At 36.7% G+C, this 26,347-nt stretch overlaps 2 protein-coding genes across 4 annotated transcripts in view; one reads left to right on the top strand and one right to left on the bottom strand.

Moving 5' to 3' along the window:
• The window catches only part of LOC136841836 (uncharacterized), a 125,792-nt gene that overhangs the window by 22,138 nt on the left and 77,307 nt on the right, over positions 1-26,347 (top strand). The gene's annotated exons all lie outside the window — the stretch shown is intronic.
• The window catches only part of LOC136841834 (ATP-dependent RNA helicase A-like), a 34,418-nt gene continuing 15,718 nt past the window's right edge, over positions 7,648-26,347 (bottom strand). For 2 of the 3 annotated variants that reach the window (XM_067109210.1, XM_067109212.1), the window contains 16 exons: positions 24,892-25,065; positions 24,366-24,563; positions 21,524-21,853; positions 21,086-21,283; positions 20,113-20,362; positions 19,281-19,375; positions 18,945-19,157; positions 17,906-18,080; positions 17,223-17,399; positions 16,851-17,041; positions 16,470-16,631; positions 16,215-16,319; positions 14,493-14,591; positions 12,108-12,254; positions 11,835-11,997; positions 7,648-8,902 (listed from right to left, as the gene is read on the bottom strand). In XM_067109210.1, the coding sequence (XP_066965311.1) occupies positions 8,178-8,902; positions 11,835-11,997; positions 12,108-12,254; positions 14,493-14,591; positions 16,215-16,319; positions 16,470-16,631; positions 16,851-17,041; positions 17,223-17,399; positions 17,906-18,080; positions 18,945-19,157; positions 19,281-19,375; positions 20,113-20,362; positions 21,086-21,283; positions 21,524-21,853; positions 24,366-24,563; positions 24,892-25,065 (3,402 nt within the window). In that variant the 3' untranslated portion in view covers positions 7,648-8,177. The remainder of the gene's footprint in view (positions 8,903-11,834; positions 11,998-12,107; positions 12,255-14,492; positions 14,592-16,214; positions 16,320-16,469; positions 16,632-16,850; positions 17,042-17,222; positions 17,400-17,905; positions 18,081-18,944; positions 19,158-19,280; positions 19,376-20,112; positions 20,363-21,085; positions 21,284-21,523; positions 21,854-24,365; positions 24,564-24,891; positions 25,066-26,347) is intronic. The other variant, XM_067109211.1, reaches the window with a different exon arrangement.

Here is a 26,347-nt window from a genome sequence, read left to right on the forward strand (position 1 = left end):
GTGACATTTTTCCTGTAGTAATGAGTGCAGCTTCAAATCCTCCATCTTCAAGGTTACCTAAATGGAACATTGGTAAAGTTGATTAGGTAACATTCCAGGAAGAGAGCTCAACAGATGACTCTGCTGATGACTCCCTCCATAGATGATGCTCTTGACTTTTCGAATACAACTACTGTATATTCTCAGCTGGTCTTCAATCAATACCTAGGGCTTCGGGCATATTTATTACCAGTTCCTTGGTGGACTTGTAAATGCCAGGAAACTCATTCAACTATGAGGTCAGCTTTCACCAAATACCACCGACGAAAATGTGAGTATTACAGTGTTGAATATCGTAAAGCAAGAGCTCATTTCTGCATGGAAATATGATTAGTTGTTGATGGAATGGATCCAGGTACCGGTAGAGGGCGGGGTAGTCGTATCACCTGACCATATATTAGCGGGACCGCCAGTTTTGAATTTTCTGTCGAGATCGAGAATTACAGCTATATGTAAACAACAGGTAAGTTCATGTATAAAATTAAAAATTCACAAAAGAAATTTTGGACAATTTTCATATCTTCACATAATTAAAAAACACCCCTGACTAGTTTATAAGAGAGAAAAATAGCAGGCAGGTTTACTCCTTGTCTACCTCCAGTTATCAAGATAAATGGTTGTGAAGCAGAAGATCCCCAGTTAGTGGCGAATCAGTTTGCCAGTCATTTTGCTAATGTCGCAAACGGAAATGATGGCAGACCCTATTCAGCTCAAAGGTTAATGCAACATGTAATTGATTTTAATACATCAAGGAATGAACAATAAAATGTACATTTTATTACGAGAGAATTTGAATCAGCCTTAATGTAGTGAATCAGCTCCTGGTCTGGGTGATATAACATATTCAGTGGTTAAGCATACCCCCGAAAATACTGAGTTTTTCATATTAAGCCTTCTTAACAGAATTTTTTGAGAACTTGTCTTCTTAAGTTACGGGAGATGTTAAAATTACTGCCATTAGTGAAACCAGGGAAAGCCGCTTTCAAGACAGTTATCGTCCCATTGCACTAACATCATGCCTGTGTAAGATCATGGAAAAAATGGTGAACACATGTTTGATGTGGTACTTGGTAAATGTTTGCTGCCTGGTAAGTGTGGTTTTCGAAGTATGCAGTCCACAACTGTTTTCTTTGATCTTGAGAACGCTTACGATACAACATGGAGATAAGGCATTCTGAGGGTTCTTTATGAATGTAACCTGAGAGGCAGTTTGCCTCTTTTTTTTAATTAAGGCTTTTTTTTTTTTTTTTAAATAAGGTTATCTCAGCTTCAGGTTGGAGGAAATATGTCAAATGAATTCAGCCAAGGAGTGCCACAAGGGAGTGTTCTGAGCATAACCTTGTTCACCTTAGCAATCAGTGGGGTATCCAAAATAATTCCCCCAGATGTAATGCAGTATATAGTACCCTTTTTGTTGATGACCTTTTGATATCTTTTGCAGCAATTTGGATGGCAGTGGCTGAACGCCGTCTTCAGCTTGGCAGTAATAATACAGTACTGTATAGCAAAGTGGGCTGAGATGAATGGTTTTAGGTTTTCAGCTAGTAAAATGGTAACCATGCACTTTTTTTCCCTTATAAGAGGATTCCATCCTGATCCAGATCTGTTCATACATGGGCAGAGACTTTCATGTGTTGGTGAAAAAAGGTTTCTTGGGTTGATTTTTGATAGCTAGCTGACTTGGATCCCATTTCTGAAATACATTAAGAAAAAATGCTTGAAAGCATTAAATGTACTGAAAGTTGTCCCACACTTAATGGGCTGCTGATTGAACTCAAATGTTGAGACTATATAAAGCCTTAGTCTTTTCAAAATTAACTCATGGGTGTGAAGTGTACATCTCGGCAAAGCCTGATAGCATTAAAATGCTTAATTCAGTTCATCATGGAGGAGTAAGATTACTACAGGAGCATTTAAGTCATCTACTGGGAGCATTCTTGTAGATGCTGGTGAGATGCCTCTGGATCTTCATTACCAGCATCTGCTGGTTCGGAGCTGGTACAGATTTCAGAGGCTCCCTAAGTCCGTAACTTGCATTTGTATCAGAAATGAAAGGCCTTTTCAGTTTTATGAAAATCACCCCAAGCAATTGCAACCATTTGCTTTTAGAGTAAAACATATAACCTGGTTAGTCAATTGAACATTCCAATTCCAAAGATGGAGACTTACCAGCTATGTATTTGGTTAGCCCCCTGGAACCTTCCAGAGGTAAAGTGGTGTAGATATTTTAATATGACAAAGGCTGAAATGTCCAGTGAGGAAATGAAATCAATATTTGTAGATTATTCCTCCCAACGTGCTGGTGTCGGCTTTGGAGTGGCCTTCTCAGATGCAGAAAGAAGTGGGAGATTATCATCTTGCATGTTTTTTTATAGCAGAACTGCATGCATTTTTAAAGGCCTTGAAGGAAATTTTAACTCAGAATGAAAATAGTTTTACTATACACACAGTATGACTCAAAAAGTGTTCTTCAGTCTTGAAAACCTTTTAACTCTTTAAACCCACTGATTTTAGAGATATTGGAATGGCTGCTGTTAGTGAAAAGAAGTAAAGAAGTAAATTTTCGCTGGGTGCATTCCCATGTTGGGGTTCTTGGGAATGAGCGAGCTGATCAACTTGCTAAGTCAGCAGTCACCTCCCCAGAACATGCTTACCACCGTCAGGATGTATATCCTCTTGCAGGTCAGAAAATGAAAAAAAATTTGGCAGTCCCATTGGGAAGGAATTGAAACAAACCAAAAGATGTGTAGTATTATATCAATATAATATCCATGGTCATATACCTATATGCCAAGGAGACAAGAAACGATGTTGTGCAGGCTAAGGATTGGACATAGAACTCATGCATGGTTCTTTGCTGTCAGGTGAAAATCCTCTATTTTGCAATGACTGTACAGTATTGTGCCTTTAACTGTGAGACACTTTTTGGTCAAATGTCTCAGTCTTGGGATTCTGAGACATAGGTTCCTCTCTTGGAGACATGACAGAGGACATTTTATCCTCGCTACAATTCTTGGGGAGGATTGTAATATAGAGCAGCTATATATATCTTTGTTAGGGAGGTGGGCTGCCTCAAAAAATTTAGATAATGTACATACATACTACATAGTATGTGTACAGTATGTGCGGATAGTGTATATTTGAACAGATATGTATATTTTTAGATATTTTTTATATGAAACTTTTTCCACATGCAAGAACCATTAACTTCCAGTGTATGTCACCAAACCTGGACAATCAGGCAATAGCAAGAGATGCACTCCTACAAGATTGGAACAAATGGAGGACAATATATCTCTTCTTTCTTATACATCTTTTTGAGGACCAGTGCCTTGTTATTATAAAAATCATGGTGTACAAGGCAGCATTGTCAGAACCCTTGCTTTATGGTTTTGGAATTATAATGATTCTAACCTAGAAATTGTTACTTGACCAGAGCTCTTCTCTGGTCTTTTCCATTGCAAAGGCTGGCTCCTGCAAGGCTTCCCATTACCTGGCCCCTGAATAAGGTGCTTAGATTCCTGCCATTCCCTCAATTCAGTAGGCCCAATACAACTACAACTCAGTGCTCCTAGAGGTAGTCCTCTTGACAGCTTTGGCATCAGTAGCTTGGATTAGTGAACTGGGCTCTCTTAGACAGGGACAACACTACACAACTCATACATCTAGCCATCATTTATTATTGCCTCCTGGCCAAGAATGAGAACCTGTTAAAGTGAAAATCCCCTATTCTGACAAGGGAACTCTGTATTTTGGATAAAACATTATCCCTGGTTCAGGCATTCAAGGTTTACCTAAATGTCACGGCAAATGCCCCAGGTGGTCCATTTTTCATACACCCTAGCACAAGCAAACCACTCTCTCTCTGTGGGGTGAGAATTATTTTAGTGTCCCTCATTAAAAAGGCAGACCCTTACTCCTTTCTTAAGTTGCATAACATTTAGAAGTTAAGTACATTGTTTGCTCTCCTTGGAAATTTGTTTTTCGAAGAAATCTTAAGAGTGTACAGGGTGGTCATCAGAGGCAGAATTCTTGAAACACCTATTGCCATGAGCTCAAACAGATTCAATTACAGTTTATCAGTAGGTGGTATGGCAAATCCTGACCCCATAGATGCTTCTGGGGAGAACCAGGGGTCTTGATGTGGCCATGCCAAGATATTGCTGGGAAAGTCACCTTAGAACTTCGTCTTTATACATACAGTATAAGATCGTGTGGTTTTTCCCGCTTTTTGTTGCTAAACCCTGATGGGTATCTGGAATAAAGAATATGGTTGATAACATATAACTTAACGTTGGACTGCAATTTTATCTGGGTGGTTTGGATTGATTTGTTAGGAGCTAAGCCATTTTGTCACTTGTCAATTTCTTTTATAAGCTCCTTTGAGGATAAACAGTGGCTATGCCGTAAAAAAACATGTTTTGACCTGGGAAAAGCCTATTTTTGGTAGCTGCTGTGAGTCCTCGAACCCACCCGCTTTCCCTGACAAAAAGGCATGGGACTGGGACAACCATTTATCCTGCACAAACTTGGCATAAGTAATGAGAAAAATGGCCGACATATGAGCTGTTGCCACATCAGTGTGTAAAGGATAAGGAATGAACCTAGGCAGTTACTGTAGACAGAGAGATAGAGCCCTCTTATCTTAAGTCCTTTATGTTCTATCACTGTGCCAACATGCACTATTCTGACTGAGACCAACTAGAACAGAATTCTTTGAGATTGGTTGGTCTGCTTTACGGCTCCCTGGGGGGACCATGAGAAACTGCTTTGAGGACGAACAGCGTCTACCAAAAATAGGTTTGTTCCTACACAATACCAACCCTTGTTCTTTACGTCGGATTTAGCTTGTGAACATGAGCTGGAATGGCCGTTTAACTTTCAGACAAGGTCGTTAACTGCCGACAGTAGGGGGAGGGGGGAGCCCCGCCCACTTGTTGGTCTGAACTCCACTTTGCTTTCAGCTGCCTCTCTACCAGACTGCCATTTGCTTTCATGTTATTGCTGTTGCTCACTTGTTTTGATGATGCTGTTTTTTTATATATAAAGTACAGTATGCAAACCCCACCATCACAAAAGCCACCTTTGGAAAGGAAACTGCTAGCCCTTCAACACTGCCCAGGAAAGAACAGGCCCTGTAAATGGTGGTTCTCTATCTAGGTAGATCCTCATTCCTGTTACTGTTAACTCTTAAGGGAGCCGTTTCCCCTTCGCTGACTCCTACTGTTACGTCAGTAGAGAGGTGGGGGGGGGATGACCAGCTTGGTTCCTATCCAGCACTTTCGCTTTGCTCGGTGTTGTCCTCGGGAGGACACTTGTTGTTGGGGCGTGTGGAGACTGCCTCACCTAACCTGACCTTTGCGAGTCATTTTTTTATCCCTTTCCTAGAGACTTTGTAGGTAATGATCGAGATGAAATGCTACCTTGCCCAGTTAGGGTGCTGCGGTACTGTACTACCTTAAGAGAACTTGGCATCTCAGGCCCGAGTGTCGACGTCCCCTCGTTAGTACTGACTCAACCAAGAAAAAGATGTCGAAGAACACACTCTTTTTGGCTTCGTGAGACAATTAAGTGGGCATATTCTTGGCAGATGAGGTAGACTGGAGCATGGTCCAGGCGAGAGCTGACAAGATTAGGAAAACTGCCCCATCCCTTGCATTCCAGAAGAACCTGTCGGTTCAACAGGTGTTACAAGCTAGGTCTGGAGGGACCTGCCAGTGCCAGACCACATTCACACCATGTTACCTTTGGGACATTACCCACAACCCCTTGGACACGTTGTCCTTGGGTCCTGTGGTGGCTGCCCAACAAGTTGTGTAGCTCGTCTGGCTCCACTAAGGGGACACTTAGCATCTTGTCTAGGGTAATCAGTAAGCAGGAGAGAATGTGTGAGTGACTGGTCTCCTCCCTTTTCTCTTTTACCTTTCTCCCTCCAAGGCAGAGAGGCAGGTAACGAGTTGTCAGGTGCTGGACTGGCGAGTCACGCAGGTGAATCTATATGACAGGAGCAGCCTGTCTTTTGTCTTTTGGAAGATTGTTAGATGCTTCTTTTGTCTTTTGGAAGATTGTTAGAAGTATGTCCCCCTCTCTCGAGACAAGAGGAGAGAGGGATTGATAGTGAAACAAATCAGTTTATTTTTATTAGCAGTTTTATTGTCTCAAACGCTAAAACGGCTAATAAAAATCAACAGGTTTGTTTCACTATTGATCCCTCTCGCCCTGTGTCTTGAGAGAGTGGGACATGCATCTCACAGTCTTCCAAAAGACAAAAGACAGATTCACTTGAATGACTCGCTAGTGCCTGCTTCTCTGTCCTACGAGAGAGAAATGTAAAAGAGAAAAGGGAGGAGACCAGTCACACACATTCTCTCCTGCTTACCGATTACCATAGGCGAGATGCTATGTGTCCCCTTAGTGGAGCCAGATGAGCTATGCAACATGTTGGCTAGCCACCATAGGACCCAAGGATAACATGTCCAAGGGCTTGTGGGCAATGTCCCCAAAGGTTACATGACGTGAATGTGGTCTGGCAGGTCCCTCCAAAACCCAGCTTGTAATACATGTTTAACTGACATTATGGAATAATGGTGCAAGTTCATTACTTCATGCCCTAAAGTTTATTAGCTGCAACATCCTATATGCTCAACAAGCTAGAGGTGTGTGACTCCTTCCTCAGCTCTACCAGACCAGGAAGGTATTCCTGGGTGGGAAGAACTATCAGTCAGTTTAGAGATTTACCTAGACTCCAGTGTCTAATGGGTAAGTCTATGTAAAGAATGAGGGTTTGTATTTGCATAGAACAAATAGAAAATTTTAAAAATAATTTGCATTTTTTCCAACATGCAAACAAGTTCTTTACATTATGTCCCACCTCAGCTACCCCTTATTCTGGTACCTGGCCTGAAAGGCAAAGTGGAGTGCAGACCAATGAGTGGGCGGGGCTTCCCCCAACCATCATTTGTTAATGATCTTGTCTGAAAGTTGAATGGCTGTTCCAGCTTGAGTTCACAAGCTAAATCCTATGTAAAGAACTCAAGTTTGTATGTTATTAAAAATATAAATTACTTTAAAAATCTGCTATATTTTGGAAGTTGCTGGCCAAACACTTTCATACCCATCTCTTTAGATTTGTCAGTTACAGTACTCAAAAGTATAAAATTCAGAGAAATCTGGATTGGTCTTTTTTACCATTAAAATTATCACATCATTTAATTCAGTAAATAAATGCATCTCAAGACTGCGATTTGAGCAATACCATTATAACTAAATAATCATGGGATGTGCACTTTTAATAGATGCGTAATACAATTTCCCATGGAGGGTTGAGTTCCAAATAATTGAAAAAAATTTTACCAAATAAAATAATTTTCATTGTAGACAACTGATATCCTAAGTAGACAAATATTCATTGTAGACATCTGCTATCCTGTTAAGTCTAAGACTTGTGTTTTTTAAGGGACCTAAAAGTATATAGTTATTACTGCTATTTACTTTAAGACATGACAACTCAAACATCATGTCAAATACCAAAAAAAAAAAAAAAATCTATTAAGAACACAGACCATGAAATGGGTATAAAAAATAACCAGGAAAGAATAAAACACTTGCTGTTAAAAATCAAGGTTTACTGCAAAGCAAATAATATTATACAGTTATCCTATTATAACTCACTTGATTTCTTATCCATCGGTATGTCAGAGCTTAAAAGTCACAGAATTTCCAAACATATATAACCCTGTAATAAACAAAATATACTTCCATGATCCTACAACTAGCCTGCTTTGTTTACTGACTAGTCATTCTATTCATATTTACAACAAAAAATTACCAGCTTTCAATCACAAACTGAAACAGCAATGACTAAGACCTTCACATTCTGACCAGATTTTACCTACAGAAAAAAAAAATATCTATGGGCCAAATGCCCTAGCATCCCAATTTACAAAAAAGACCCATTTTCAGCATGGAAGTCTTAAAACAAGATGCCAAAGTACTGTATTAGTATTTTGAGAATGTTGTGCAACCTATCAACAGGCAGCAAAAGACATAACTCTCATACTCAAAGGTACTATTAAAAATAATGCAATTTTGTAGAAAGGATTACATCAGAAATTCTATGTGGGCATTTACTCTCTACCCTACATAGTTTCAGATTTAATTCTGGCAAAATCACCTCTGTCTCCAAATCCTCCTCCACCGCCACCTCTGTCTCCAAATCCTCCTCCACCGCCACCTCTGTCTCCGAATCCTCCTCCACCGCCACCTCTGTCTCCAAATCCTCCTCCACCACCACCTCTGTCTCCGAATCCTCCTCCTCCACCACCACCTCTGTCTCCGAATCCTCCTCCTCCACCACCTCTGTCTCCGAATCCTCCTCCACCAAATCCTCCACCGCCACTTCTGTCTCCGAATCCTCCTCCACTGCCACCTCTGTCTCCGAATCCTCCTCCACCGCCACCAAATCCTCCACCACCACTTCTGTCTCCGAATCCTCCTCCACCGCCACCAAATCCTCCACTGCCACCTCTGTCCCCATATCCTCCACTGCCACCTCTATCCCCAAATCCTCCACTGCCACCTCTGTCTCCGAATCCTCCACCTCCAAATCCTCCGCTGGCTCCCCTATCGCCGAATCCTCCTCCACCAAACCCACCTCCCCCCATGCCACCAAATCTACTGCCGCCACCCATTCCATAGCCACCTCTGCCTCCAAATCCCCCACCTCTTCCACCGTATCCCCCTCTGCTTCCACTTCCCCTTCCACCACGTCCTCTGTTTCCCAAGTAGCCTCCACCTCCTCTGCCACCGAAACCTCTATTAGCAGTGTACACTCCTCCAGGTCTAAAACCTCCTGGATCACCACCTGTAAGAAAAAAAAAAAAAAAAAAAATGACTTCATTTGAAAACAACATCCATTCAAACGATCCTCCTAATGTAGCTATAAAAAATTCAATGTCAAATGCTTTACAGCTGGATTCTATGGCTCAGCCAAATAAGGGACAGTAACATTCAAACATTCAAAATATCTTGAAAAAGAATTTCTCTTTAATTAATAAATAACAAGCTGCAACTTATTTATCTGACTTTTTTTTTCTACAGATTATACACACCAATATTGACTGGAAATACTAATTATACTATGGCTCTAGCATTAGTGCTGAAGCTGTAAAAATTAGTGCCTTTTATGGTGTAAAAATTAAAATTCTAATAGAAAATGTGATGAGAAAAAGAAAGGTCACCTGATAACTGAACTTAACAGACTTGCACAGTAACCAATTTGTGGTTAATAAACAGTTTTCAATGGTTACAGACTCAAATCCTTCAGTAATCAGGTCTAAGTTAGGCTGTTTTCTGTTATTACAAAGCCTTAAATCCTTTTCAGTCACAGATGGTCAAGCCTCCTCACTGAGAGTCCATCATATCAAACAGATTATTACAAAGTTTTTGAAAACTCCAGATTTCATATTAAATGCTTTACCTATTTCTCTACTATAAATTGTCCAAGTGTTGTTTGGCCTCTGTGAGCAAAAGTAAAAGAAATAAACGATTTTTCTTAACCCTTAAACGCCGAGCCTCTATTTACAAAAACGTCTCCCGTATGCTGGCGGCGTTCGGGAGTTAGCGCCGAAGCGGAAAAAAAGTTTTTTTCAAAAAATCACAGCACGCTTAGTTTTTAAGATTAAGAGTTCATTTTTGGCTCCTTTTTTTGTCATTGCCTGAAGTTTAGTGTATGCAACCATCAGAAATGAAAAAAATATCATTATCATATATAAATATTGAAATATATGACAGCGTAAAGAAAAATTTCATAATTTCATATATAATTTTATACAAATCGCGCTGTGAGCAAAACGGTTAAAGCTAACGTTTTTTTTTTCTTTGTATTGTACACTAAATTGCGATGATTTTGGTATATAACAAATTGTAAAACGATCAAAGCAACATAGAGAAAATATTATCACAAAATGATGCATGAATTCATAACGCTCGGACGTAAAAAAATTTTTTTTTTTTCAAAAATTCACCATAAATCCAAATATTGTGCTAAAGACTTCCTGTTTGTTGAAAAATGAAGCTAATTGATTGAATATTACTAGACTGTAAGTGTTTTAGCTTACAATTGCAGTTTTCAACCATTTCGGTCAAGTTAAAGTTGACTGAAAGTAGAATTTTTTCTATTTATCGTAATTTATATGAAAATATTTCAAAACTGATAAAAGCTACAACCATGAGTTATTTTCTGTTGTATTGTACATGAAATTGCACACATTTTCATATATAAAACTTTATGTAACGACTAATATAAAACGGTGCAAACATTACGACACCGTGACGAAAGAATTTCTGAGATGTTTGGCCGAGTTACCGTGCGGACGTAAGGAAAATGTTTTTTTCAAAAATTCACCATAAATCGAAATATTGTGCTAGAGACTTCCAGTTTGTTGCAAAATGAAGGTACATGATTGAATATTACTAGAATGTAAGAGTTTTAGCTTATATTTGCATTTTTACCATTTCGGTTGAGTTAAAGTTGACCGAAGGTTGAAATTTTGGCAGTTATCGTGATATGAAAATATTTCAAAACTGATAAAGCTACAACCATGAGTTATTTTCTGTTGTATTCTACATGAAATTGTGCACATTTCCATATATAAAACTTTATGTAACGACTAATATAAACGGTGCAAGCATTACGACAACGTGAAAGAATTTCTGGCGCGGACGTAAGAAAAAGTTTTTTCAAAATTCACCATAAATCAAAATATTGTGCTAGAGACTTCCAATTTGTTGCAAAATGAAGGTAAATGATTGAATATTACTAGAATGTAAGAGTTTTAGCTTACAATTGTGTTTTTGACCATTTCAGTCAGTCAAAGTTGACCGAAGGTTGAAATTTTGGCAGTTATCGTGGTTTATATGAAAATATTTCCAAACTGATAAAAGCTACAACCATGGGTTGTATGTTGCTGTATTTTACATGAAATTGCACACATTTCCATACATAAAACTTTATGTAACGGCTAATATAAAACAGTGCAAAACTTATGACAAAATGACGAAAGAATTTCTGAAATTTTCGGCTGAGTTACCGTACGGGCGTCAGGAAAAAGTTTTTTTTCAAAAATTCACCATAAATCAAAATATTCTGCTAGAGACTTCCAATTTGTTGCAAAATGAAGGTAAATGATTGAATATTACTAGAATGTAAGAGTTTCAGCTTACAATTGCGTTTTGCGACCATTTCGGTCGAGTCAAAGTTGACCAAAGGTTGAAATTTTTTGTAGTCGACGTACAGTACGTCCACTCGGCACCCAACAGACAATTTTAGTCGACGTATGATACGTCCAGTCGGCGTTTAAGGGTTAAAGTAGCACTACATTAAATCCTAATCTGAGACACTTAAATATCAGTACAAAAGCTTAAAGCTATCCTTATGCTTTACACTGCTTATTTACAACTAGGCCTAAACTAACTCAAGAAACGTGGCTGCAAAAGTTGTTGGATGCAAAATAGATAGAATATACTATAATATAACAAAGCATATCAAAACTAATGAAGTCATGTGCTACATCCTATATTATGTGAGATTTGGAAAACAATACACCCCACTTGCAATAACTAAAAATCAGTAATTTGCTACAACTATTCTCCTGTCCTATAATTAAATACTAAAGCATTTAAAATGAACAATGATCACAAATATAACAAATCATAATGCACTGAACCCATCGTAATCATAACTATCTCATACACTGCTGTTAAGGAGAGAGAGAAAAAATGGGGGTGATACCTACCACCGGGTCCATCATCACCTCTCATTCGCTTGTTTGGTGGCCCTCCACCAAAGTTACCGAACTGACGAGGAGGTCTGAAGGAATTTGTATTTCCCATTGAAATTGGTTCCATTTCGAATCTTCCAGCATTTAGTCGGCATAACTGACGAACGCAATTCAAAATCTGAAATCATGAAATATACTCTTTGTGAAAGAGAGAGAGAGAGAGAGAGAGATTTATTTCAATCTCAGACAATTCATTTTCATATGAACTTTTACAATGAAATATCTAACCTGTTCATCTAGATGATTTGGTTCGGTTATATGCTCTGGATCTGAGGTGCCCCTTACTATCAGAGCATCAATGGATGGCCTCAAGACCATGATTTTTGCAGCTATCTCTGGATCCAACTCCAAATTTATCCAGCCATCTAAACGCACCTAAAAAACAATATAGAGTTACTAGTATGAACTTCTGTCTAAAATGGTGCATAATTATTTATCAGTTTGTTCATCCCATATATACTGACTATGTGTATGCCTTGATATACATGTTATACTTGCGTCTTATAGCATAACACACCTGAGCAGGCAGGGGGGAGAATACCTCTTAAACCCCTTAGTCTTGGCTCCAAAATTTTTGCATAAAGTATGTAATCAAAACTATTTTGCATTAAAAATTACTTGGAGCCTACCAGAACAACGCATTTCAGGGAAAATGCTCATTCTATTTGTTAACAACAGTTCAAAATCTACTTCACACATTACATGGATTGAAAAATGAAAATAGAATATCCACATGACAAAAACCAGGTACTAACACCAATCCAATCTTTACAATTTGTCAACTTAAGCATGGGCTCACAAACATTCATATTTGAGGGTTTGCAAGTCCAAAGCTGGCTAAATTCTACATAACAAACAATTTAATACTGGCCCATAGAAACAAATCAAAACCTTGTTTCCCTCTCAATTTTTGTATGCAAAATTTCTTAAAAGAAATTTTGGCTAGTTTTGAAAAATTTAAAATTAAAACACTAGTTTTGAAAAACAAATTCAAAATTAAAACAAGTAGCTCCTACAACAAAATTCCATTGAAGTGACTGTTTTTATGGAGATAGTAAAATGTTCTAAAAAATAATAATACTGCTGTAATACCATTTCAAATAAGGTACATACATAAAACAAGTAAAATCTGAACATTTAGCATGGCTGAATATAAAAGTGTTTTCTTTGAGAAATCCAGTGATCAGAAATTGTTTTTATAACCTTAAAAATAAAATAACAGCTTCCCTACTGCCTAACTAATGAAGACACATATATTGAACTGAGCAACATGAACTTTATGACCAGTTTCTTTGTACAAACCCATAATCACATAGGGCTTGCCTGCCTCCTATTCCATTGAGCTCACTTCTTTTTCATCAAGGAAAAGTAAAGCAGCAGCACAGACACTCAGTAGACAGGTCAGGGCTTGTACAGCAGGAAACTTCTGGATCTTGACTTACACAGTTCAGCAAGACTGGGATTGGGATTTCATCCCATAAGGAAGACTGATTACAGGCTCAATGGGACAAAGAAAAAACCCTGTTTATATTACATCTAAAATGTAATTTAATTAAAAGTTCTATGGTTAACTCTTCCTTTTCAATTTTTCCTCCTGCATTCTTAAAAACTTATTCTTTAGATCATTAATACAGCATTAAACCATTATTGTTGCTCTCACTCTTGGTTTTTTCTCCCTGACAAAAGTTTTTAACTTCCTCTCTAACTATAGTAAACCTTGTGGACCTATCCGTTTCCAGAATTAATCCCTGGCCTGCTTCCTTTGCAGTTTTAGATGAAAATTATTATACAAATTGTCAAATTTACAGCTGTGCAAAGTTATAATGAATCATGACAAAAATCTAAGGGATATCAAAAGTACGCCAAATAAAAAAAAGAAATTGACGCAAAACTTTCTATTATTATTCAGTAGTTTCGCAAGACCACAAAGCTAATTTATTTAGCACTCACAGTACTGGCTTGAGGGATTTGTCTATTGATAATAAAGTTTAGATTTTACCTACTCAATTACAACTTTTCAAAATTTTTATGAATGGGTTAATGGAAGATGAAGGTGATTCTAATAAAAATTTCTTTATGTTACAGTACCTATAAAAACTTCAGATACTAAAGAAGCAATGTCATTAAATGGAAACTGCCATAATAATGAGGAAGGTAATAAAAAGAATGAGGCAGAAAATGTAGGACACTAGCCATTTCCTTGGTCTATGGCTGAAAACTGTTCTTCATTTAAAGGATCATGTTTTGTGGTCAAATTATAAAAATGCACCACACTAAGAAGTAAACTTATCATACACAATAAGCACTGCCAAAAAAATAACCCAACTAAAAGGTCAAAATACTTTAAGTATATTCCTCTTCAGTTTAAAAAACAAATCACTGAACTTTAATACAAGACAGCATCATACAAATACAACAACCATTTTCATTACTTTTAAGAAATTTACAAAGTTGTCAAATAACTGTCAATTTACAATCTGACCAACAAGAACAACGAAGATGGAACAAGATCTACCTAAACTATTCACGTATTACAAAGTGAAATTTTGACATATAAAATTTTTTTTTTTTTTGCAAATTAAAAAAAAAGCCCAAATTTCTTAAAATACTTACAACACCCTCAACGGCTTCAACTCTTCGAGCACCAAACAGCATCAGATGTATTGGAGTTACCATAGTCATCTGCTTACAAGACACAGCTCTTGTACGAATCTGGATCAAAATAATGCACACTTAGAAACAGTGAGATAAGAAAAGAAATTATAAAGCACATTCAGTGTTAAACAAGGCACAAAGCCTCATCGTTTACAACAGCCAATTAGTGGTCTCCATGAACTTAGCTATTCTAAACAGTTGGGGGATGCCTGCCCTCCCAGTAGATAACGAAAAACCATTAAGAAAAGGTGGTTTACATATAGCCCAGATGATAACCTGGAGCCAACTCACACATCCTAAGTATATAAGTGTACAACAATCCCTTATAACATAATTAAAAGCCTCTACTAACTAGTATCTTATATTTAACATTCAATTTGGAAGAGTAATTACTAATTCAATTTCAGATAATGAACTGCTAAAAACACACAATACAATACTGTACTGTATAGCTTAACAAAAGGGTACCCACTGCAGTGATTCCATCTACCGAGATGTACAAGTTATGTAAAATACCCAAAACATATGATATAAAATTAAAAAAGTTTGCTTTTATTAACATAGTTGCAAAACACTACACAATTACTGTGTGCACTTCACTTCTCTCTCTCTCTGACACAACATTTTTATTGTATCAGAGAGAGAGAGAGAGAGAGAGAGAGAGAGAGAGAGAGAGAGAGAGAGAGAGAGAGAGAGAGAGAGAGAGAGAGAGAGAGAGTGTGTGTGTGTGTGTGTGTGTGTGTGTGTGTGTGTGTGTGTGTGTGTGTGTGTGTGTGTGTGTGTGTGTGTACACAAGTATGCATTATGTATTTCTTGCTCGGTCAAAGTTTTTTTCATATAGACTTTGGCGTTTGCTTGCCTGTCTTTCTCTCTAGGTTATTTTTCATATTAATCACTTGTTATTAAGGGATATCAACTTTATCAATACTTTGTAAATTAAAAAAATGCAATCCAAGGAAGGAGAGGGGAAAGAAGTAAACAGACATTCACGCAATTGCCCATGAAAGTGCAATTCACATGTACAATAGTCCACAAATGAAGTGAGAATATTTACATTGAATTTACAAAATTTTCATTCTCAGTTCATTTGGTGATTACAAGTAAATTTGACTTCTATGAGCAATATAAATGTCAGTCTACTTCCTCCTCCTCTTTCTCTCCGAAAACTTTTACTGTTATTTTACTCCTTACTTTCATAAAGTTACTAACCTTTAATGCAATATGATTAATTTGTGTATATCAGTAAGTAAAGTGCGTTGTATATTATTCAATGTTTCAGTAAATGATATAGAGTATAATAGCCTAGCCTCAGCAGCTTAAGGCAAATTTTGGAAAAATTTAAACTTCAAAAATAATGCTTTTCTCAACCAAATAACTTGTACTTTTAGATACTAATTAACACAAACACTATACAACACTGAATAAAAATTTTTCATTCCAATCATGAATACCACTTTGATAAAAATCCCTTTCTCTCTCATTAGCACTAAAGTCTGAACCACAAATTTTGTGCACATCAATGGGGTTCAAGAACCATTTGGGGTAGTTTCTACATATGTTCTACACCAAATAAAGAAAGAGAAAAAAAAAAAAAAAAAAAAAAAATATATATATATATATATATATATATATATATATATATATATATATATATATTATATATATATATATATATCTTACCTTTTCTCCAAATACAAAGAATGGTGATGGGTAATGAATTTCCTTGTTACTGCAATTAACAGAAGATTTATGGATGAGAGCAGCTTTGGACTCCTGTGTTAGCACCTAAAAAAAAAAAAGTACTTGTGGGGTATTTCTTATATATAAAGCATCCTACTCATTTCAAATAAATTATGCTTCAACAGAATAACCTCAATCAAATCAAACTTAATTGATTCGTCAGTAGAGGAATATATAAATGTGGGTTTAACTAACCTTTCGTTTTTCCTTATGAACACAGACGTTAGGGTAATGTCCTAAAGTCATGAGACCTACCAGGACATCAACTTTAGGATCAGGGCCAACAAAATTATAGGTCTGTGGGAGAAGACACTCCTCTGGGAAACCAGCTGCCACCATTAGTTCTTTGAGCTGGTTCTGTTAAAATAAAGACTCTTTACTACTAAAGAATACAAGAAGTCAATGTTTATCTTTTTCAGAAGATATAAAGTCATTCAAACACTTTACTACTCAAAAACTACTGATTTGCATGTGGCTGAGTACCAGAGAAATTATAAACATACCCCACATGTAGATTTAACCATAAATGGCTAAAATTATGAGGCACATAAAAGCTACTTGACTAATGTAAACTACCTTAGCTTCCCAAGTTACACGCAGGGTTGGCATTGAAAGTCCCTTGTAATCACAGAAATTGATTTCTGCATCTTCTCCACCCACACGAGCCTCTTCCCAACAGTTAAATGCATTGAGGGCTGCAATGTGATCACTAAAACGGTTGCCAGAGAATGCTTTCTGGAAAGGACTCAGTCGCCTGAATTCAGGAGCTGCAGATAAAATCAACTTTGAGAAGAATGCAGTGAGTTCAGCATATCAAATATACTGTATTCCACAAAATATCTTATTACAGTAAAAAAAGGTTACGGTATATCATTGCCAAAACATTTTTCTTCATATCAAAAAGCCAATGCAAAATACATACGAATGATGCCAATGCAAAATACATACGAATGATAAAGATTTCTGGGGAGGTGGAATTATGGGCAGCTATTGTACACATAGCATCCCCACAGAAGAAAATAGATCCTAATATCACCATCTTCCCTAACCGTGGCTCAATGGGTAAACGGGCCAATATTCGTCCAAGGGGTGTTAACTCATCATGTCTGTCCAAACACTTCATTTCTGAAAAAGAGTAACTCAAATTTACCGCACCAGCTTTGAATGGGTGGTCTGGTTCAAAAAGCTTCTGATATCATCCAACCAAATGTCACAAGTTTTAACCAGTGAAAGCAGCACATTGAACTTCTCACAATTGTTGAACCTAAATCCACTACTTGAGCAAATCATTCTCTGAGAAAAGTCAATATTGTTAGTTATAACATATTTTCCCCTATTTCCACGTAATGCAGTTCTACTAAAATTTTAGCCAATATAATTTTTGGCAACATTATCTAATGCAACACACAAACCAGTAAAATTCACTCTTAAAACAGTTACAATGATGTATAAATTAATTTTAATAACAAAGTAAACAACACATATCTGGTGGTCTTATCCACTTAACAAAATTTTAAGAATTTTAATAAACTGCTCATAATGTGTAACATGGAATACCTACATATCCAAGTGAAAGAGCACATTTTCAAATTTTAAGATCTCAAAGATGAAGTACATCAGAACTACAGTACCTCTTAAAATGACTTCAGCTTCAATTACAGCATCTATGGGAGGTGCCTGCACCGCCTTTGAAAGGAACTCTCCAATGGATCCAAGACGCAACAACTTGATTGACAGGGAAACTTCATGAAGTGGTGTTCGGAACATCTCAGGAGTCATATGTTCATCAAGGCTGTCAAAGCGTGCCTGTAAATACAGCATGTTCAGAAATACCTACAAAGCACTTAAAAGATCATAGCAGCCTTTTTCCTTATATCATTTCAACTTTCCAAATCTTGTTGACTACTGGTTCTATTTTTTTTTTTTTTTTGCATTGTATGATAAAAAGCAAAACCCATATCACTACTATCAGACATACCTTTAATGGATCTGATTTCTTCATATATTCTTCACCATGTCATTACTGATGACAAAAGTATGTACAGGTGACAATTTACACCTAACCAGGGCAACAAGCTTAAACTTGTAAGCACTGTAGTCTGGTTAAACTATGTAATAATTTTTACTGGAAAAGCTTATTTAATAAGTCTGCCATTTACCACGGTCCAAAAAAATTATTCTTTCAGCATTTAAATAATAATTTTAATATGCTGTGCTATTTTCCCAGGTAATCCCAGCACTCCTCTGCTGCTTTGCTCATCATTCTTAGCAATGTCTCTCATGGTCTACCCCTCCCACATCTTCCTTCCGAAAACCCTTGTACTTCCTGTATCAGTTTTTATTCATCCTGCTACGTCTAATTTCTAACAATGAATTTACAGAGTATTCTAAGAAATAACCTCTTCCTCTTCCACAACTAAGAGTTTAGTGCACTTTTCATTTTACGATAAAAAAAGGAGAACGCGAGTTTGCTTGGTGACATAACTTTCTATCCACTCACGAAGAGCAGTTTCAAAATGTGATATCCCACACTTAACACCATTAGGCTCAATATTTATCACAAGACAGAATAATCCTAGTGAGTTTCACACTTGTAAAGAAACACACAGTTCAACCAAAGTCAGCTTAGCCAAAAGTATGAAGTTAGCCAAAAACTGAATAGTAACTTACTCTACTGCAAAGATGGAAGCAGAAACCAGGTCTGACTCTGCCTGCACGACCCTTTCGTTGCTCGAGGTTTGTACGTGATGCCCAAACGGTGGCATAATTTGTCATGTTGTTATGAGATGTAAAGAGCTTCATTTTTGCTTTGCAGGAGTCAATCACAAAGACGACGTCATCGATGGTGATTGAAGTTTCAGCAATATTGGTAGCAAGGATAATCTGAAAATATATAGTAACAGGAGTACCAACTGGTAAAACTAATTAATTGGCCACATTAATCATAGTAATGTGATTAATCATAGTAATGTGAAAGGAAGCCATCACCAAACATTGAAATCCTACCTTAGTCACACCTGGAGGTACAGGTTCAAACACTCTTCTCTGATCTTCACGCGGCAACTGAGAATGCAATGGTAAGATACAGTAATCACGACTACCTGAAAAGATATGGAAACATTCAAATTACACTAAATTGCCATCCAAGTCCAAACCTGAGGGCACACAATGGAAATATAAGTGCATTCCAAGCTCTTTGGCATATAGGCGTATAACCAAGAAAAACAGCAAGTAGCTAAAATTTTAGGTCTCATGGTTAAAAATTATGCTTTTGTTCTTGGGATAAACTATACAGTAGAAAGAAAAACAAATCTTCAATATTTTATCTTTACATCACTAAAACAGAATTCTTTCTAATTACTCTAAAATCATGCAAAACAAATTAAAGTTATAAGTGTTGACAACACTTTAGTAACTGCAAATTGGCAATGGCAGACTTTCTACTAGATTTACTAGAATGTAAATTAACAGCACATCAACATTCAAGTTTGAAATGGACATCTTTGTAACTGTCCATCATTTCCTAAAGGAAAAGACTGCCATTTGAAAACTAACTGGAAAAAGGTACCCAGAAAACTATATATAATTGATATCATCTCCCCTGATCTTGTAGCATACATACATAGAATTAAGTGACCTAGAATGTTAAAAAAATTGTGAAAACTAAGCACCTTAACTTTGAACATAAAATTTTTGTAAGAGACATGGATAAACGAATTGACTCGCAGCACGCAACTGTACAACCTTACTCTAAAAACATGTTCTTAAGTGTCTTCATTTATTAATACTTTATACTTCTTCATTCATGCATTACTAAAGAGGACCTCAATTAACTTACTAAACGCTGGATGATGATTCAGATGCTTCATCAGAGCAAATATAAGATTCCACCCAGGAAGAAATACCAAGACAGCCCCAGGAGTGTTGAGGTCCTTGATGTATTTCAGCAATGCTTCAATCAGCTCGAAGCTCATATCCTTTTCACTCATCATAGCCAAAGCACGTTTAGTTTCGTTCGAGTACTCGTCTGATTTCACGTAATTCATATTTTCTTCGGGTTCATCACCAGGTAGCTCATCGTCCTTGTCCTACCAAAGCACAATGATACTTGCATTACAGAAAAATATTAACAAGCTTCTCTGGATTTGTAAATTCAGCTTTATCATCATGGGTAAAAACTAGTAAAATGTGTGTTGGTCATCAAATTCACATCTTTCTTGATCTTCTACTACTTCAGTTGAAGATAAAATTTAGTAAACCAATTCAGTTTAATTAAGATATCTTTACATCACAAAACCTTCAAATGTTTACAACACTGGACTAAAAATTTTCTTTAAATTGGCAACACCATTAATTTTCTCAAATAGATGTTTTTTGAAAGTGGTATCTGTTTCAACATTAATCTTACTATTGTTTGATTACTAACTGAACTGAAACGCTCAACTGATGTACATATACGCACAATTTTATTTTCTACTTTCTTCCACAATGCACTCTCTCTTGTCTTTGCTTTCTCTCTATTTACAAATGGGCATTAGTCTAAAGTAGCTTGCTTTAATAGTTAATTTCAAAGTATTTTCTGGTGATAAAGCACATTATTAATAACCAAGTTCACAAATGATGCATCCATGATTAACAAGAAAATTTACATTAATAAGAAAATTTACATTAATTAGTAAAACTGCCACTAGCATTTCCCTAGATTCCCGTGAGAGAGAGAGAGAGAGAGAGAGAGAGAGAGAGAAACTCCCTACATAACTGTTATTCATAATTAATCAAGGACAAATGTCTGAGGTGCACAGAGTACTAACCTTCTTGTTTTTCTTCTTGCTGTCGGGAACAGGAACAAACTTTGTAAGCTCAACACAATCTTCCAAGAAGTATTGTTGTACAGGATAAGCCCGACCTGAAATTTCTACCACAACAGGGTTTTCAAAATAATCTGAGAACAGGCTTATATCTATGGTGGCTGACATAAGAATGATACGAAGATCTGGAAATGCACGGACCTGTCAATTAAAAAGAAATTAGGAAATTAATTTTACAACAGAAAAATACTAATGTAGGTCCAATTAAATGGGCTCTCTCACCCTGACAGGAGACTTCAAAACAGTGGGTCACATCACTTCATAGTAAATATATATATATATACACTGTACATATACAATCATATGCAGTTTTAATATGTGCTTGCTGCATTGCTTCCTGAAAAAGCTCTCTTTAAAATCTAATTTTAAATAAAAACTTACCATGTCACGAAGAACAATAAGGATGAAATCTGTATTGATGTCTCTCTCATGAATTTCGTCAACAATGACATGGGATACACCTCTCAAACCGGCTTCTAATTTTCGAAGTAGAACACCTACTGTGCAGAAAAGCACTCCACCAAAGGGCCTTGGGAGAATGGATTCAAACCTCACTGAATACCCAACACTGTTACCCAAATCCTCTCCGCGTTCCTGAGCAACACGATCAGCCACTGAAACTGCAGATATTCGTCTGGGCTGGGTGACAATAATGTTGCAGTATGCACCTGAACCTGACTGGATACAGTCATCAAGTATATACTGGCAAACCTGTTAAAAACAAAAATAAATATGTGGTAAGATGAGTGTGTTTAGAGTAGCTTACAACCTACATAATTAGGTTTGGATAAAGGATAACAAATTTTTATAGATTCGATATCATATATTCACAGAGTAACACAATAATATTACCATAAAAGCATGTAAAATCTAGATACTATAATCAACATTAATAGCAAAAGGAAGAAATGAATGTGAAAAATGCAGATCACATTGCAGCTGGCACTGAAAGATTAAAAGAACCTTTAGTGCCATCTACAGTCAAACTGAGCCACTGTTGAGGTTCGGTATCTTGCGCTATCTTTCCTAATCCGAGGTAAAACTATGATAAATCAGCATTCAATCCCTCCGAAAACCTACTTTCCCACGAATTTTCATTGATGGTCCCATTTTTGTAAGTACAGTAATTGCTATCAAATATATCATCTCTTGTTTGGGCCCATGGGTCAAACGGCCATTCAGAAATTAAAAAGCAGCTATGACTGAATTCCAGTTTCTTCGTGCAAGGCTTTCAGTGTGAACTCATTCTCAAAGATATCATGTTTTGGAAAGATATTGAACAGTTACACTACAAAGTGTTTGGTGCACAGTGTCCCTGTGCTGTGTTATAAGAAGTAAGCCTTGGGGACAGGAGGAAAGGTGATAATGATGCTGTAGCTGTCTCAGGGGTGGTGCATGAGGAAACAACCTTGAGTGTTACCAACCCAAAAGACTAGCAACACAGGTGGACAGAATGACAAAGATCAGGTGCGAGTAACTTGGAAAACTTCATGTTGTAGTGGGTGGCTGAGGTGTGTTTGGACACTGTATTTTGATAAGAAACCCCTTTGATACATTATTAATAATGTTACCTGGGATATTTGTGCACTAAGGGGAGGTGAACCACAAAACAGTATATGTAACAATATTTTTCTTTTTTGTAATGTTTTGCAAAGTACTTGAGAAAATATAACAAACACTTGGTAGAACATGGGAACTGAGAGGGTAAGTGCCCAATTAGTAGGAATATTTTCTTCTCTGGAACAGGTTTGGTCCCAACGATGCTGAACAAGATCTACAAAACACAAGATCTACCCTTGCGCAGGGTGCGCAGGAATTTGTTGTTGGTAAGTGTAGTGTGTAACATCATGTCTGCCTCTCCACTCTGACTACACTTGGCAATTCATTAATATTTGGGGTTTATTTCCACTATTTAACTATAAAATACTGTTCAGCAATGAATAATTTATTCCCAGTCTGAAATTATGTCAATGGGATAAATTATATGTCAGACAACAACATAAAAGTTACAAATCATTTATTAATTTGTAATGTCAAAGGAGACAACTGTATGTCGGCCAATAAATATAATTATATAAACAATAAAAATCATGACACACTTACTATACATCCTAAAAAATGTTCTACAAAAAACAAAATATATTACATAAGCAGAACACAAAACCGACTTTTCAGTGTTTGAATTTAGTATTTCTCTAGCCCTTTGCCTGGTTTCGAAGTTTTCCCCATGGGGACATGAAAAGTTTTTCCATCACTTTCAATTTCCCTTAGCCAACACTTGAAAAACATCCGTATACAGCACAAACTTGGCATTTTTATAGTTACCAGGAAATCTGAACTAATATTTACATCTATACAGTAATGATAGATAAATATAAATGAAAAATAATGCGTATTTCTCACTGATCTCTATACTACATGTTTACAAACAAATGGCCTGTCTGTACATTTACTCTTGCTGCTTTAGGCCAAGGTCTAAGGGATTTGAGTGTGGCCAAAGCCTCTAGCTTTAAGCACATTTTTAATAAAGTGCTTATATATATAGACAGTTCATCAACAAATATTTTGTCTGAGAGAAAAAAAGCTAAGACAGGATTCACTGAAGAAACTACATTGTCAGAAGGGACAACAGTGTAGTTAATACATCAGTCATGAAATTAATGTTACAGCTAAGAGCCATTACGCCCTGCAAACACATGCCAACTGCATATCAAATAATAGCATTTTCTAGTGTTTCCCTTGGTTGCTCCCACCTTTGTTTGACTTTAAAAACCAACCATGCTCTTAATTTTTTAACCTAATTTACAATTAAGCCCTTCACATGCACCTTCAAGTCTGTAAATGTGACTCTATGGTCATGCTGACCTACTTTTCTAGCACCATGGGCACAGAAATGAGTTCAAAAGTAATAAAAAAATTAGTGTGTCTAGCATTAAACCAGTGTGTGTGTGTGTGTGTGTGTGTGTGTGTGTGTGTGTGTGTGTGTGTGTGTGTGTGTGTGTGTGTGTGTGTGTGTGTGTGTGTGTGTGTGTGTGTGTGTGTGTGTGTGTGTGTGTGTGTGTGTGTGTGTGTGTGTGTAAAAAAAAACAAAACAAAAAAAAAAAAAAAGAGTCTGAGATGTCCATCTACAGTAGATACAATTCATGAAAAAATATATTTGGGTACATGGTCAATTTTGCCATCTTCACACATTATTCAATAAAAAATAGCAGGCAAAACTTACCTGTGTTGTCTTTCCACAGCCAGTGTTGCCTCTTATTATAGTGACTGGGTTATCATAAATTGCTTCCAGGATCTCTTGTTTTTTGTTATACACTGGGAGTGAATACCTCTTATCTATAATGGCCTGGAGGGTGCTGTCATCCTGGAGGCGACGTTGGTGTAACCTTTGGAGTTCTACACTATGTTCATCAAGATCCATCTGTGGGAAAAAGAACTGGATACTTTATCTAAGCAACTTCTAAGAAAGTATTGTGTGTATATACATCTAAAGGCGCTGCATTCCGTTCCTGATTTCAATTTACTGTACTCAATAAATATTTACCAGTTAAGGAACAACAAGCAATGTCAAACAAAAAATCACTCTACTACAAAGCTAATATCCTATCAAAACCTTTTGATATTTACACTCTAGTGACCATGGGGCTTGATTTGATCTTTCAACAACAATCACAGAAACTCATCTACATTAAATATGCATGAATCTTCACTATATTACACCCACACATACATGTTCTACTCTTACGTACATTGGCTAGCGGTCCAACATCGATGTTACATGCAGTCCAGGGATTCCAATTCTGCTGAGGTGGTGACCATGAAACGACACCACTGCTCAATGTATCTGGTCCATCTGAACACTCAAATTCAGCCAGCTGAACATTGGGTACCAAATTTACTGGGACATGTGGAGGAATACCTCTCTGAAAAAAAAGTCACTGACTTAGTGAAACATACAACAATTCGTTCCATGCTTTTCAACAATTCTGAGAGTGAACAACAATTGAAAAACCATGATCTAGCGTAGAAGAATCATGCATTAAAACATTTTATTGACATTACATAAAAAGCTTCAGGAGCATCTTCAATAAAGTAATATACAGTATTTATATATACAATATGACTAACAACAATCCTGTCAATAAATTAATTCACAAAGGATCTCCTCCTTTGCTTACTCAAGAACTAAACTGGTATATTTTGATACAATAAGATATATTACTTCTCTTAATTTAAACATGTGTAAATGTGTAAATTAAATATTTGACTAACTTCTAAGAGATTTAGTTTTTATACTGCTATGTTAGTTTGAGACAGGTCTTACAATGTCCATATTGGCATGGAATATAAAATTTAGGCCAAAGGCCAAGCATTAGGACCTATGAGGTCATTCAGTGCCAAAAAGCATATTGAGAGAAAAAAAGGCTTTTAAGGTGAAACAGGAAGAAAACCTTGCAGTTGCACTATGAAACAACTGTTAGATTATGAAAAGTAAGATGGACAAAAGAGAATGTGAACTGAGGTACAATAAAAGGAATAAAGGGGTTGTAGCTAAAGGGGATGCTGCAAAAATCCCTAAGTAATGCCTAAAGTGCACCGCTTGAGGTGCAGTGGCAGCTCTAGCCCCCTATGAGAACATTGTGCACATTCATTCAAAAGCTTTATGGTTACCCCTGGACACTTTCCCTATATGAATATAAAGGACTTAAAATAAGGTATCAGAACAGGTTGCAAATATAATGTAATTCCTGTAGAATAAAGACTTACTTTTCACATTAACAATTGTTCATCTCATGATAGCTTGAATTTTTTACCATTCATCTGACAGTACATTACTAAGTAGAAGTCCATGCACTACCCACCCTAGTCAATTTATAGATGCAGGTTATTGCATAAACCCATGAACTGCAATGAAATGGAATTTGATGGATCAGTTCATTTTTGAAATTGGTAGGCCTTGGCAGTCCTTGCTTTCAGTTTCTCACTGCTAATGCAAGAGATGATTTCCAAATGATTATTATATGAACATACACCCAGAAGAATGATTCATAGGTCTTACAACTGGAATAGTATCCCATTTGATTATATGTATCCCTGTTTGGGGAAAATTTTTTAAAATATAACTTCTCACACATCAAAAAGTCTTAACTATTACTAAAGAATGACTCCCATACTTGTGCAAAACATGTTTAATTATATATTTCC

This window comes from Macrobrachium rosenbergii, chromosome 9, assembly GCF_040412425.1.
Source record: "Macrobrachium rosenbergii isolate ZJJX-2024 chromosome 9, ASM4041242v1, whole genome shotgun sequence".
Taxonomy (NCBI): domain Eukaryota; kingdom Metazoa; phylum Arthropoda; class Malacostraca; order Decapoda; family Palaemonidae; genus Macrobrachium; species Macrobrachium rosenbergii.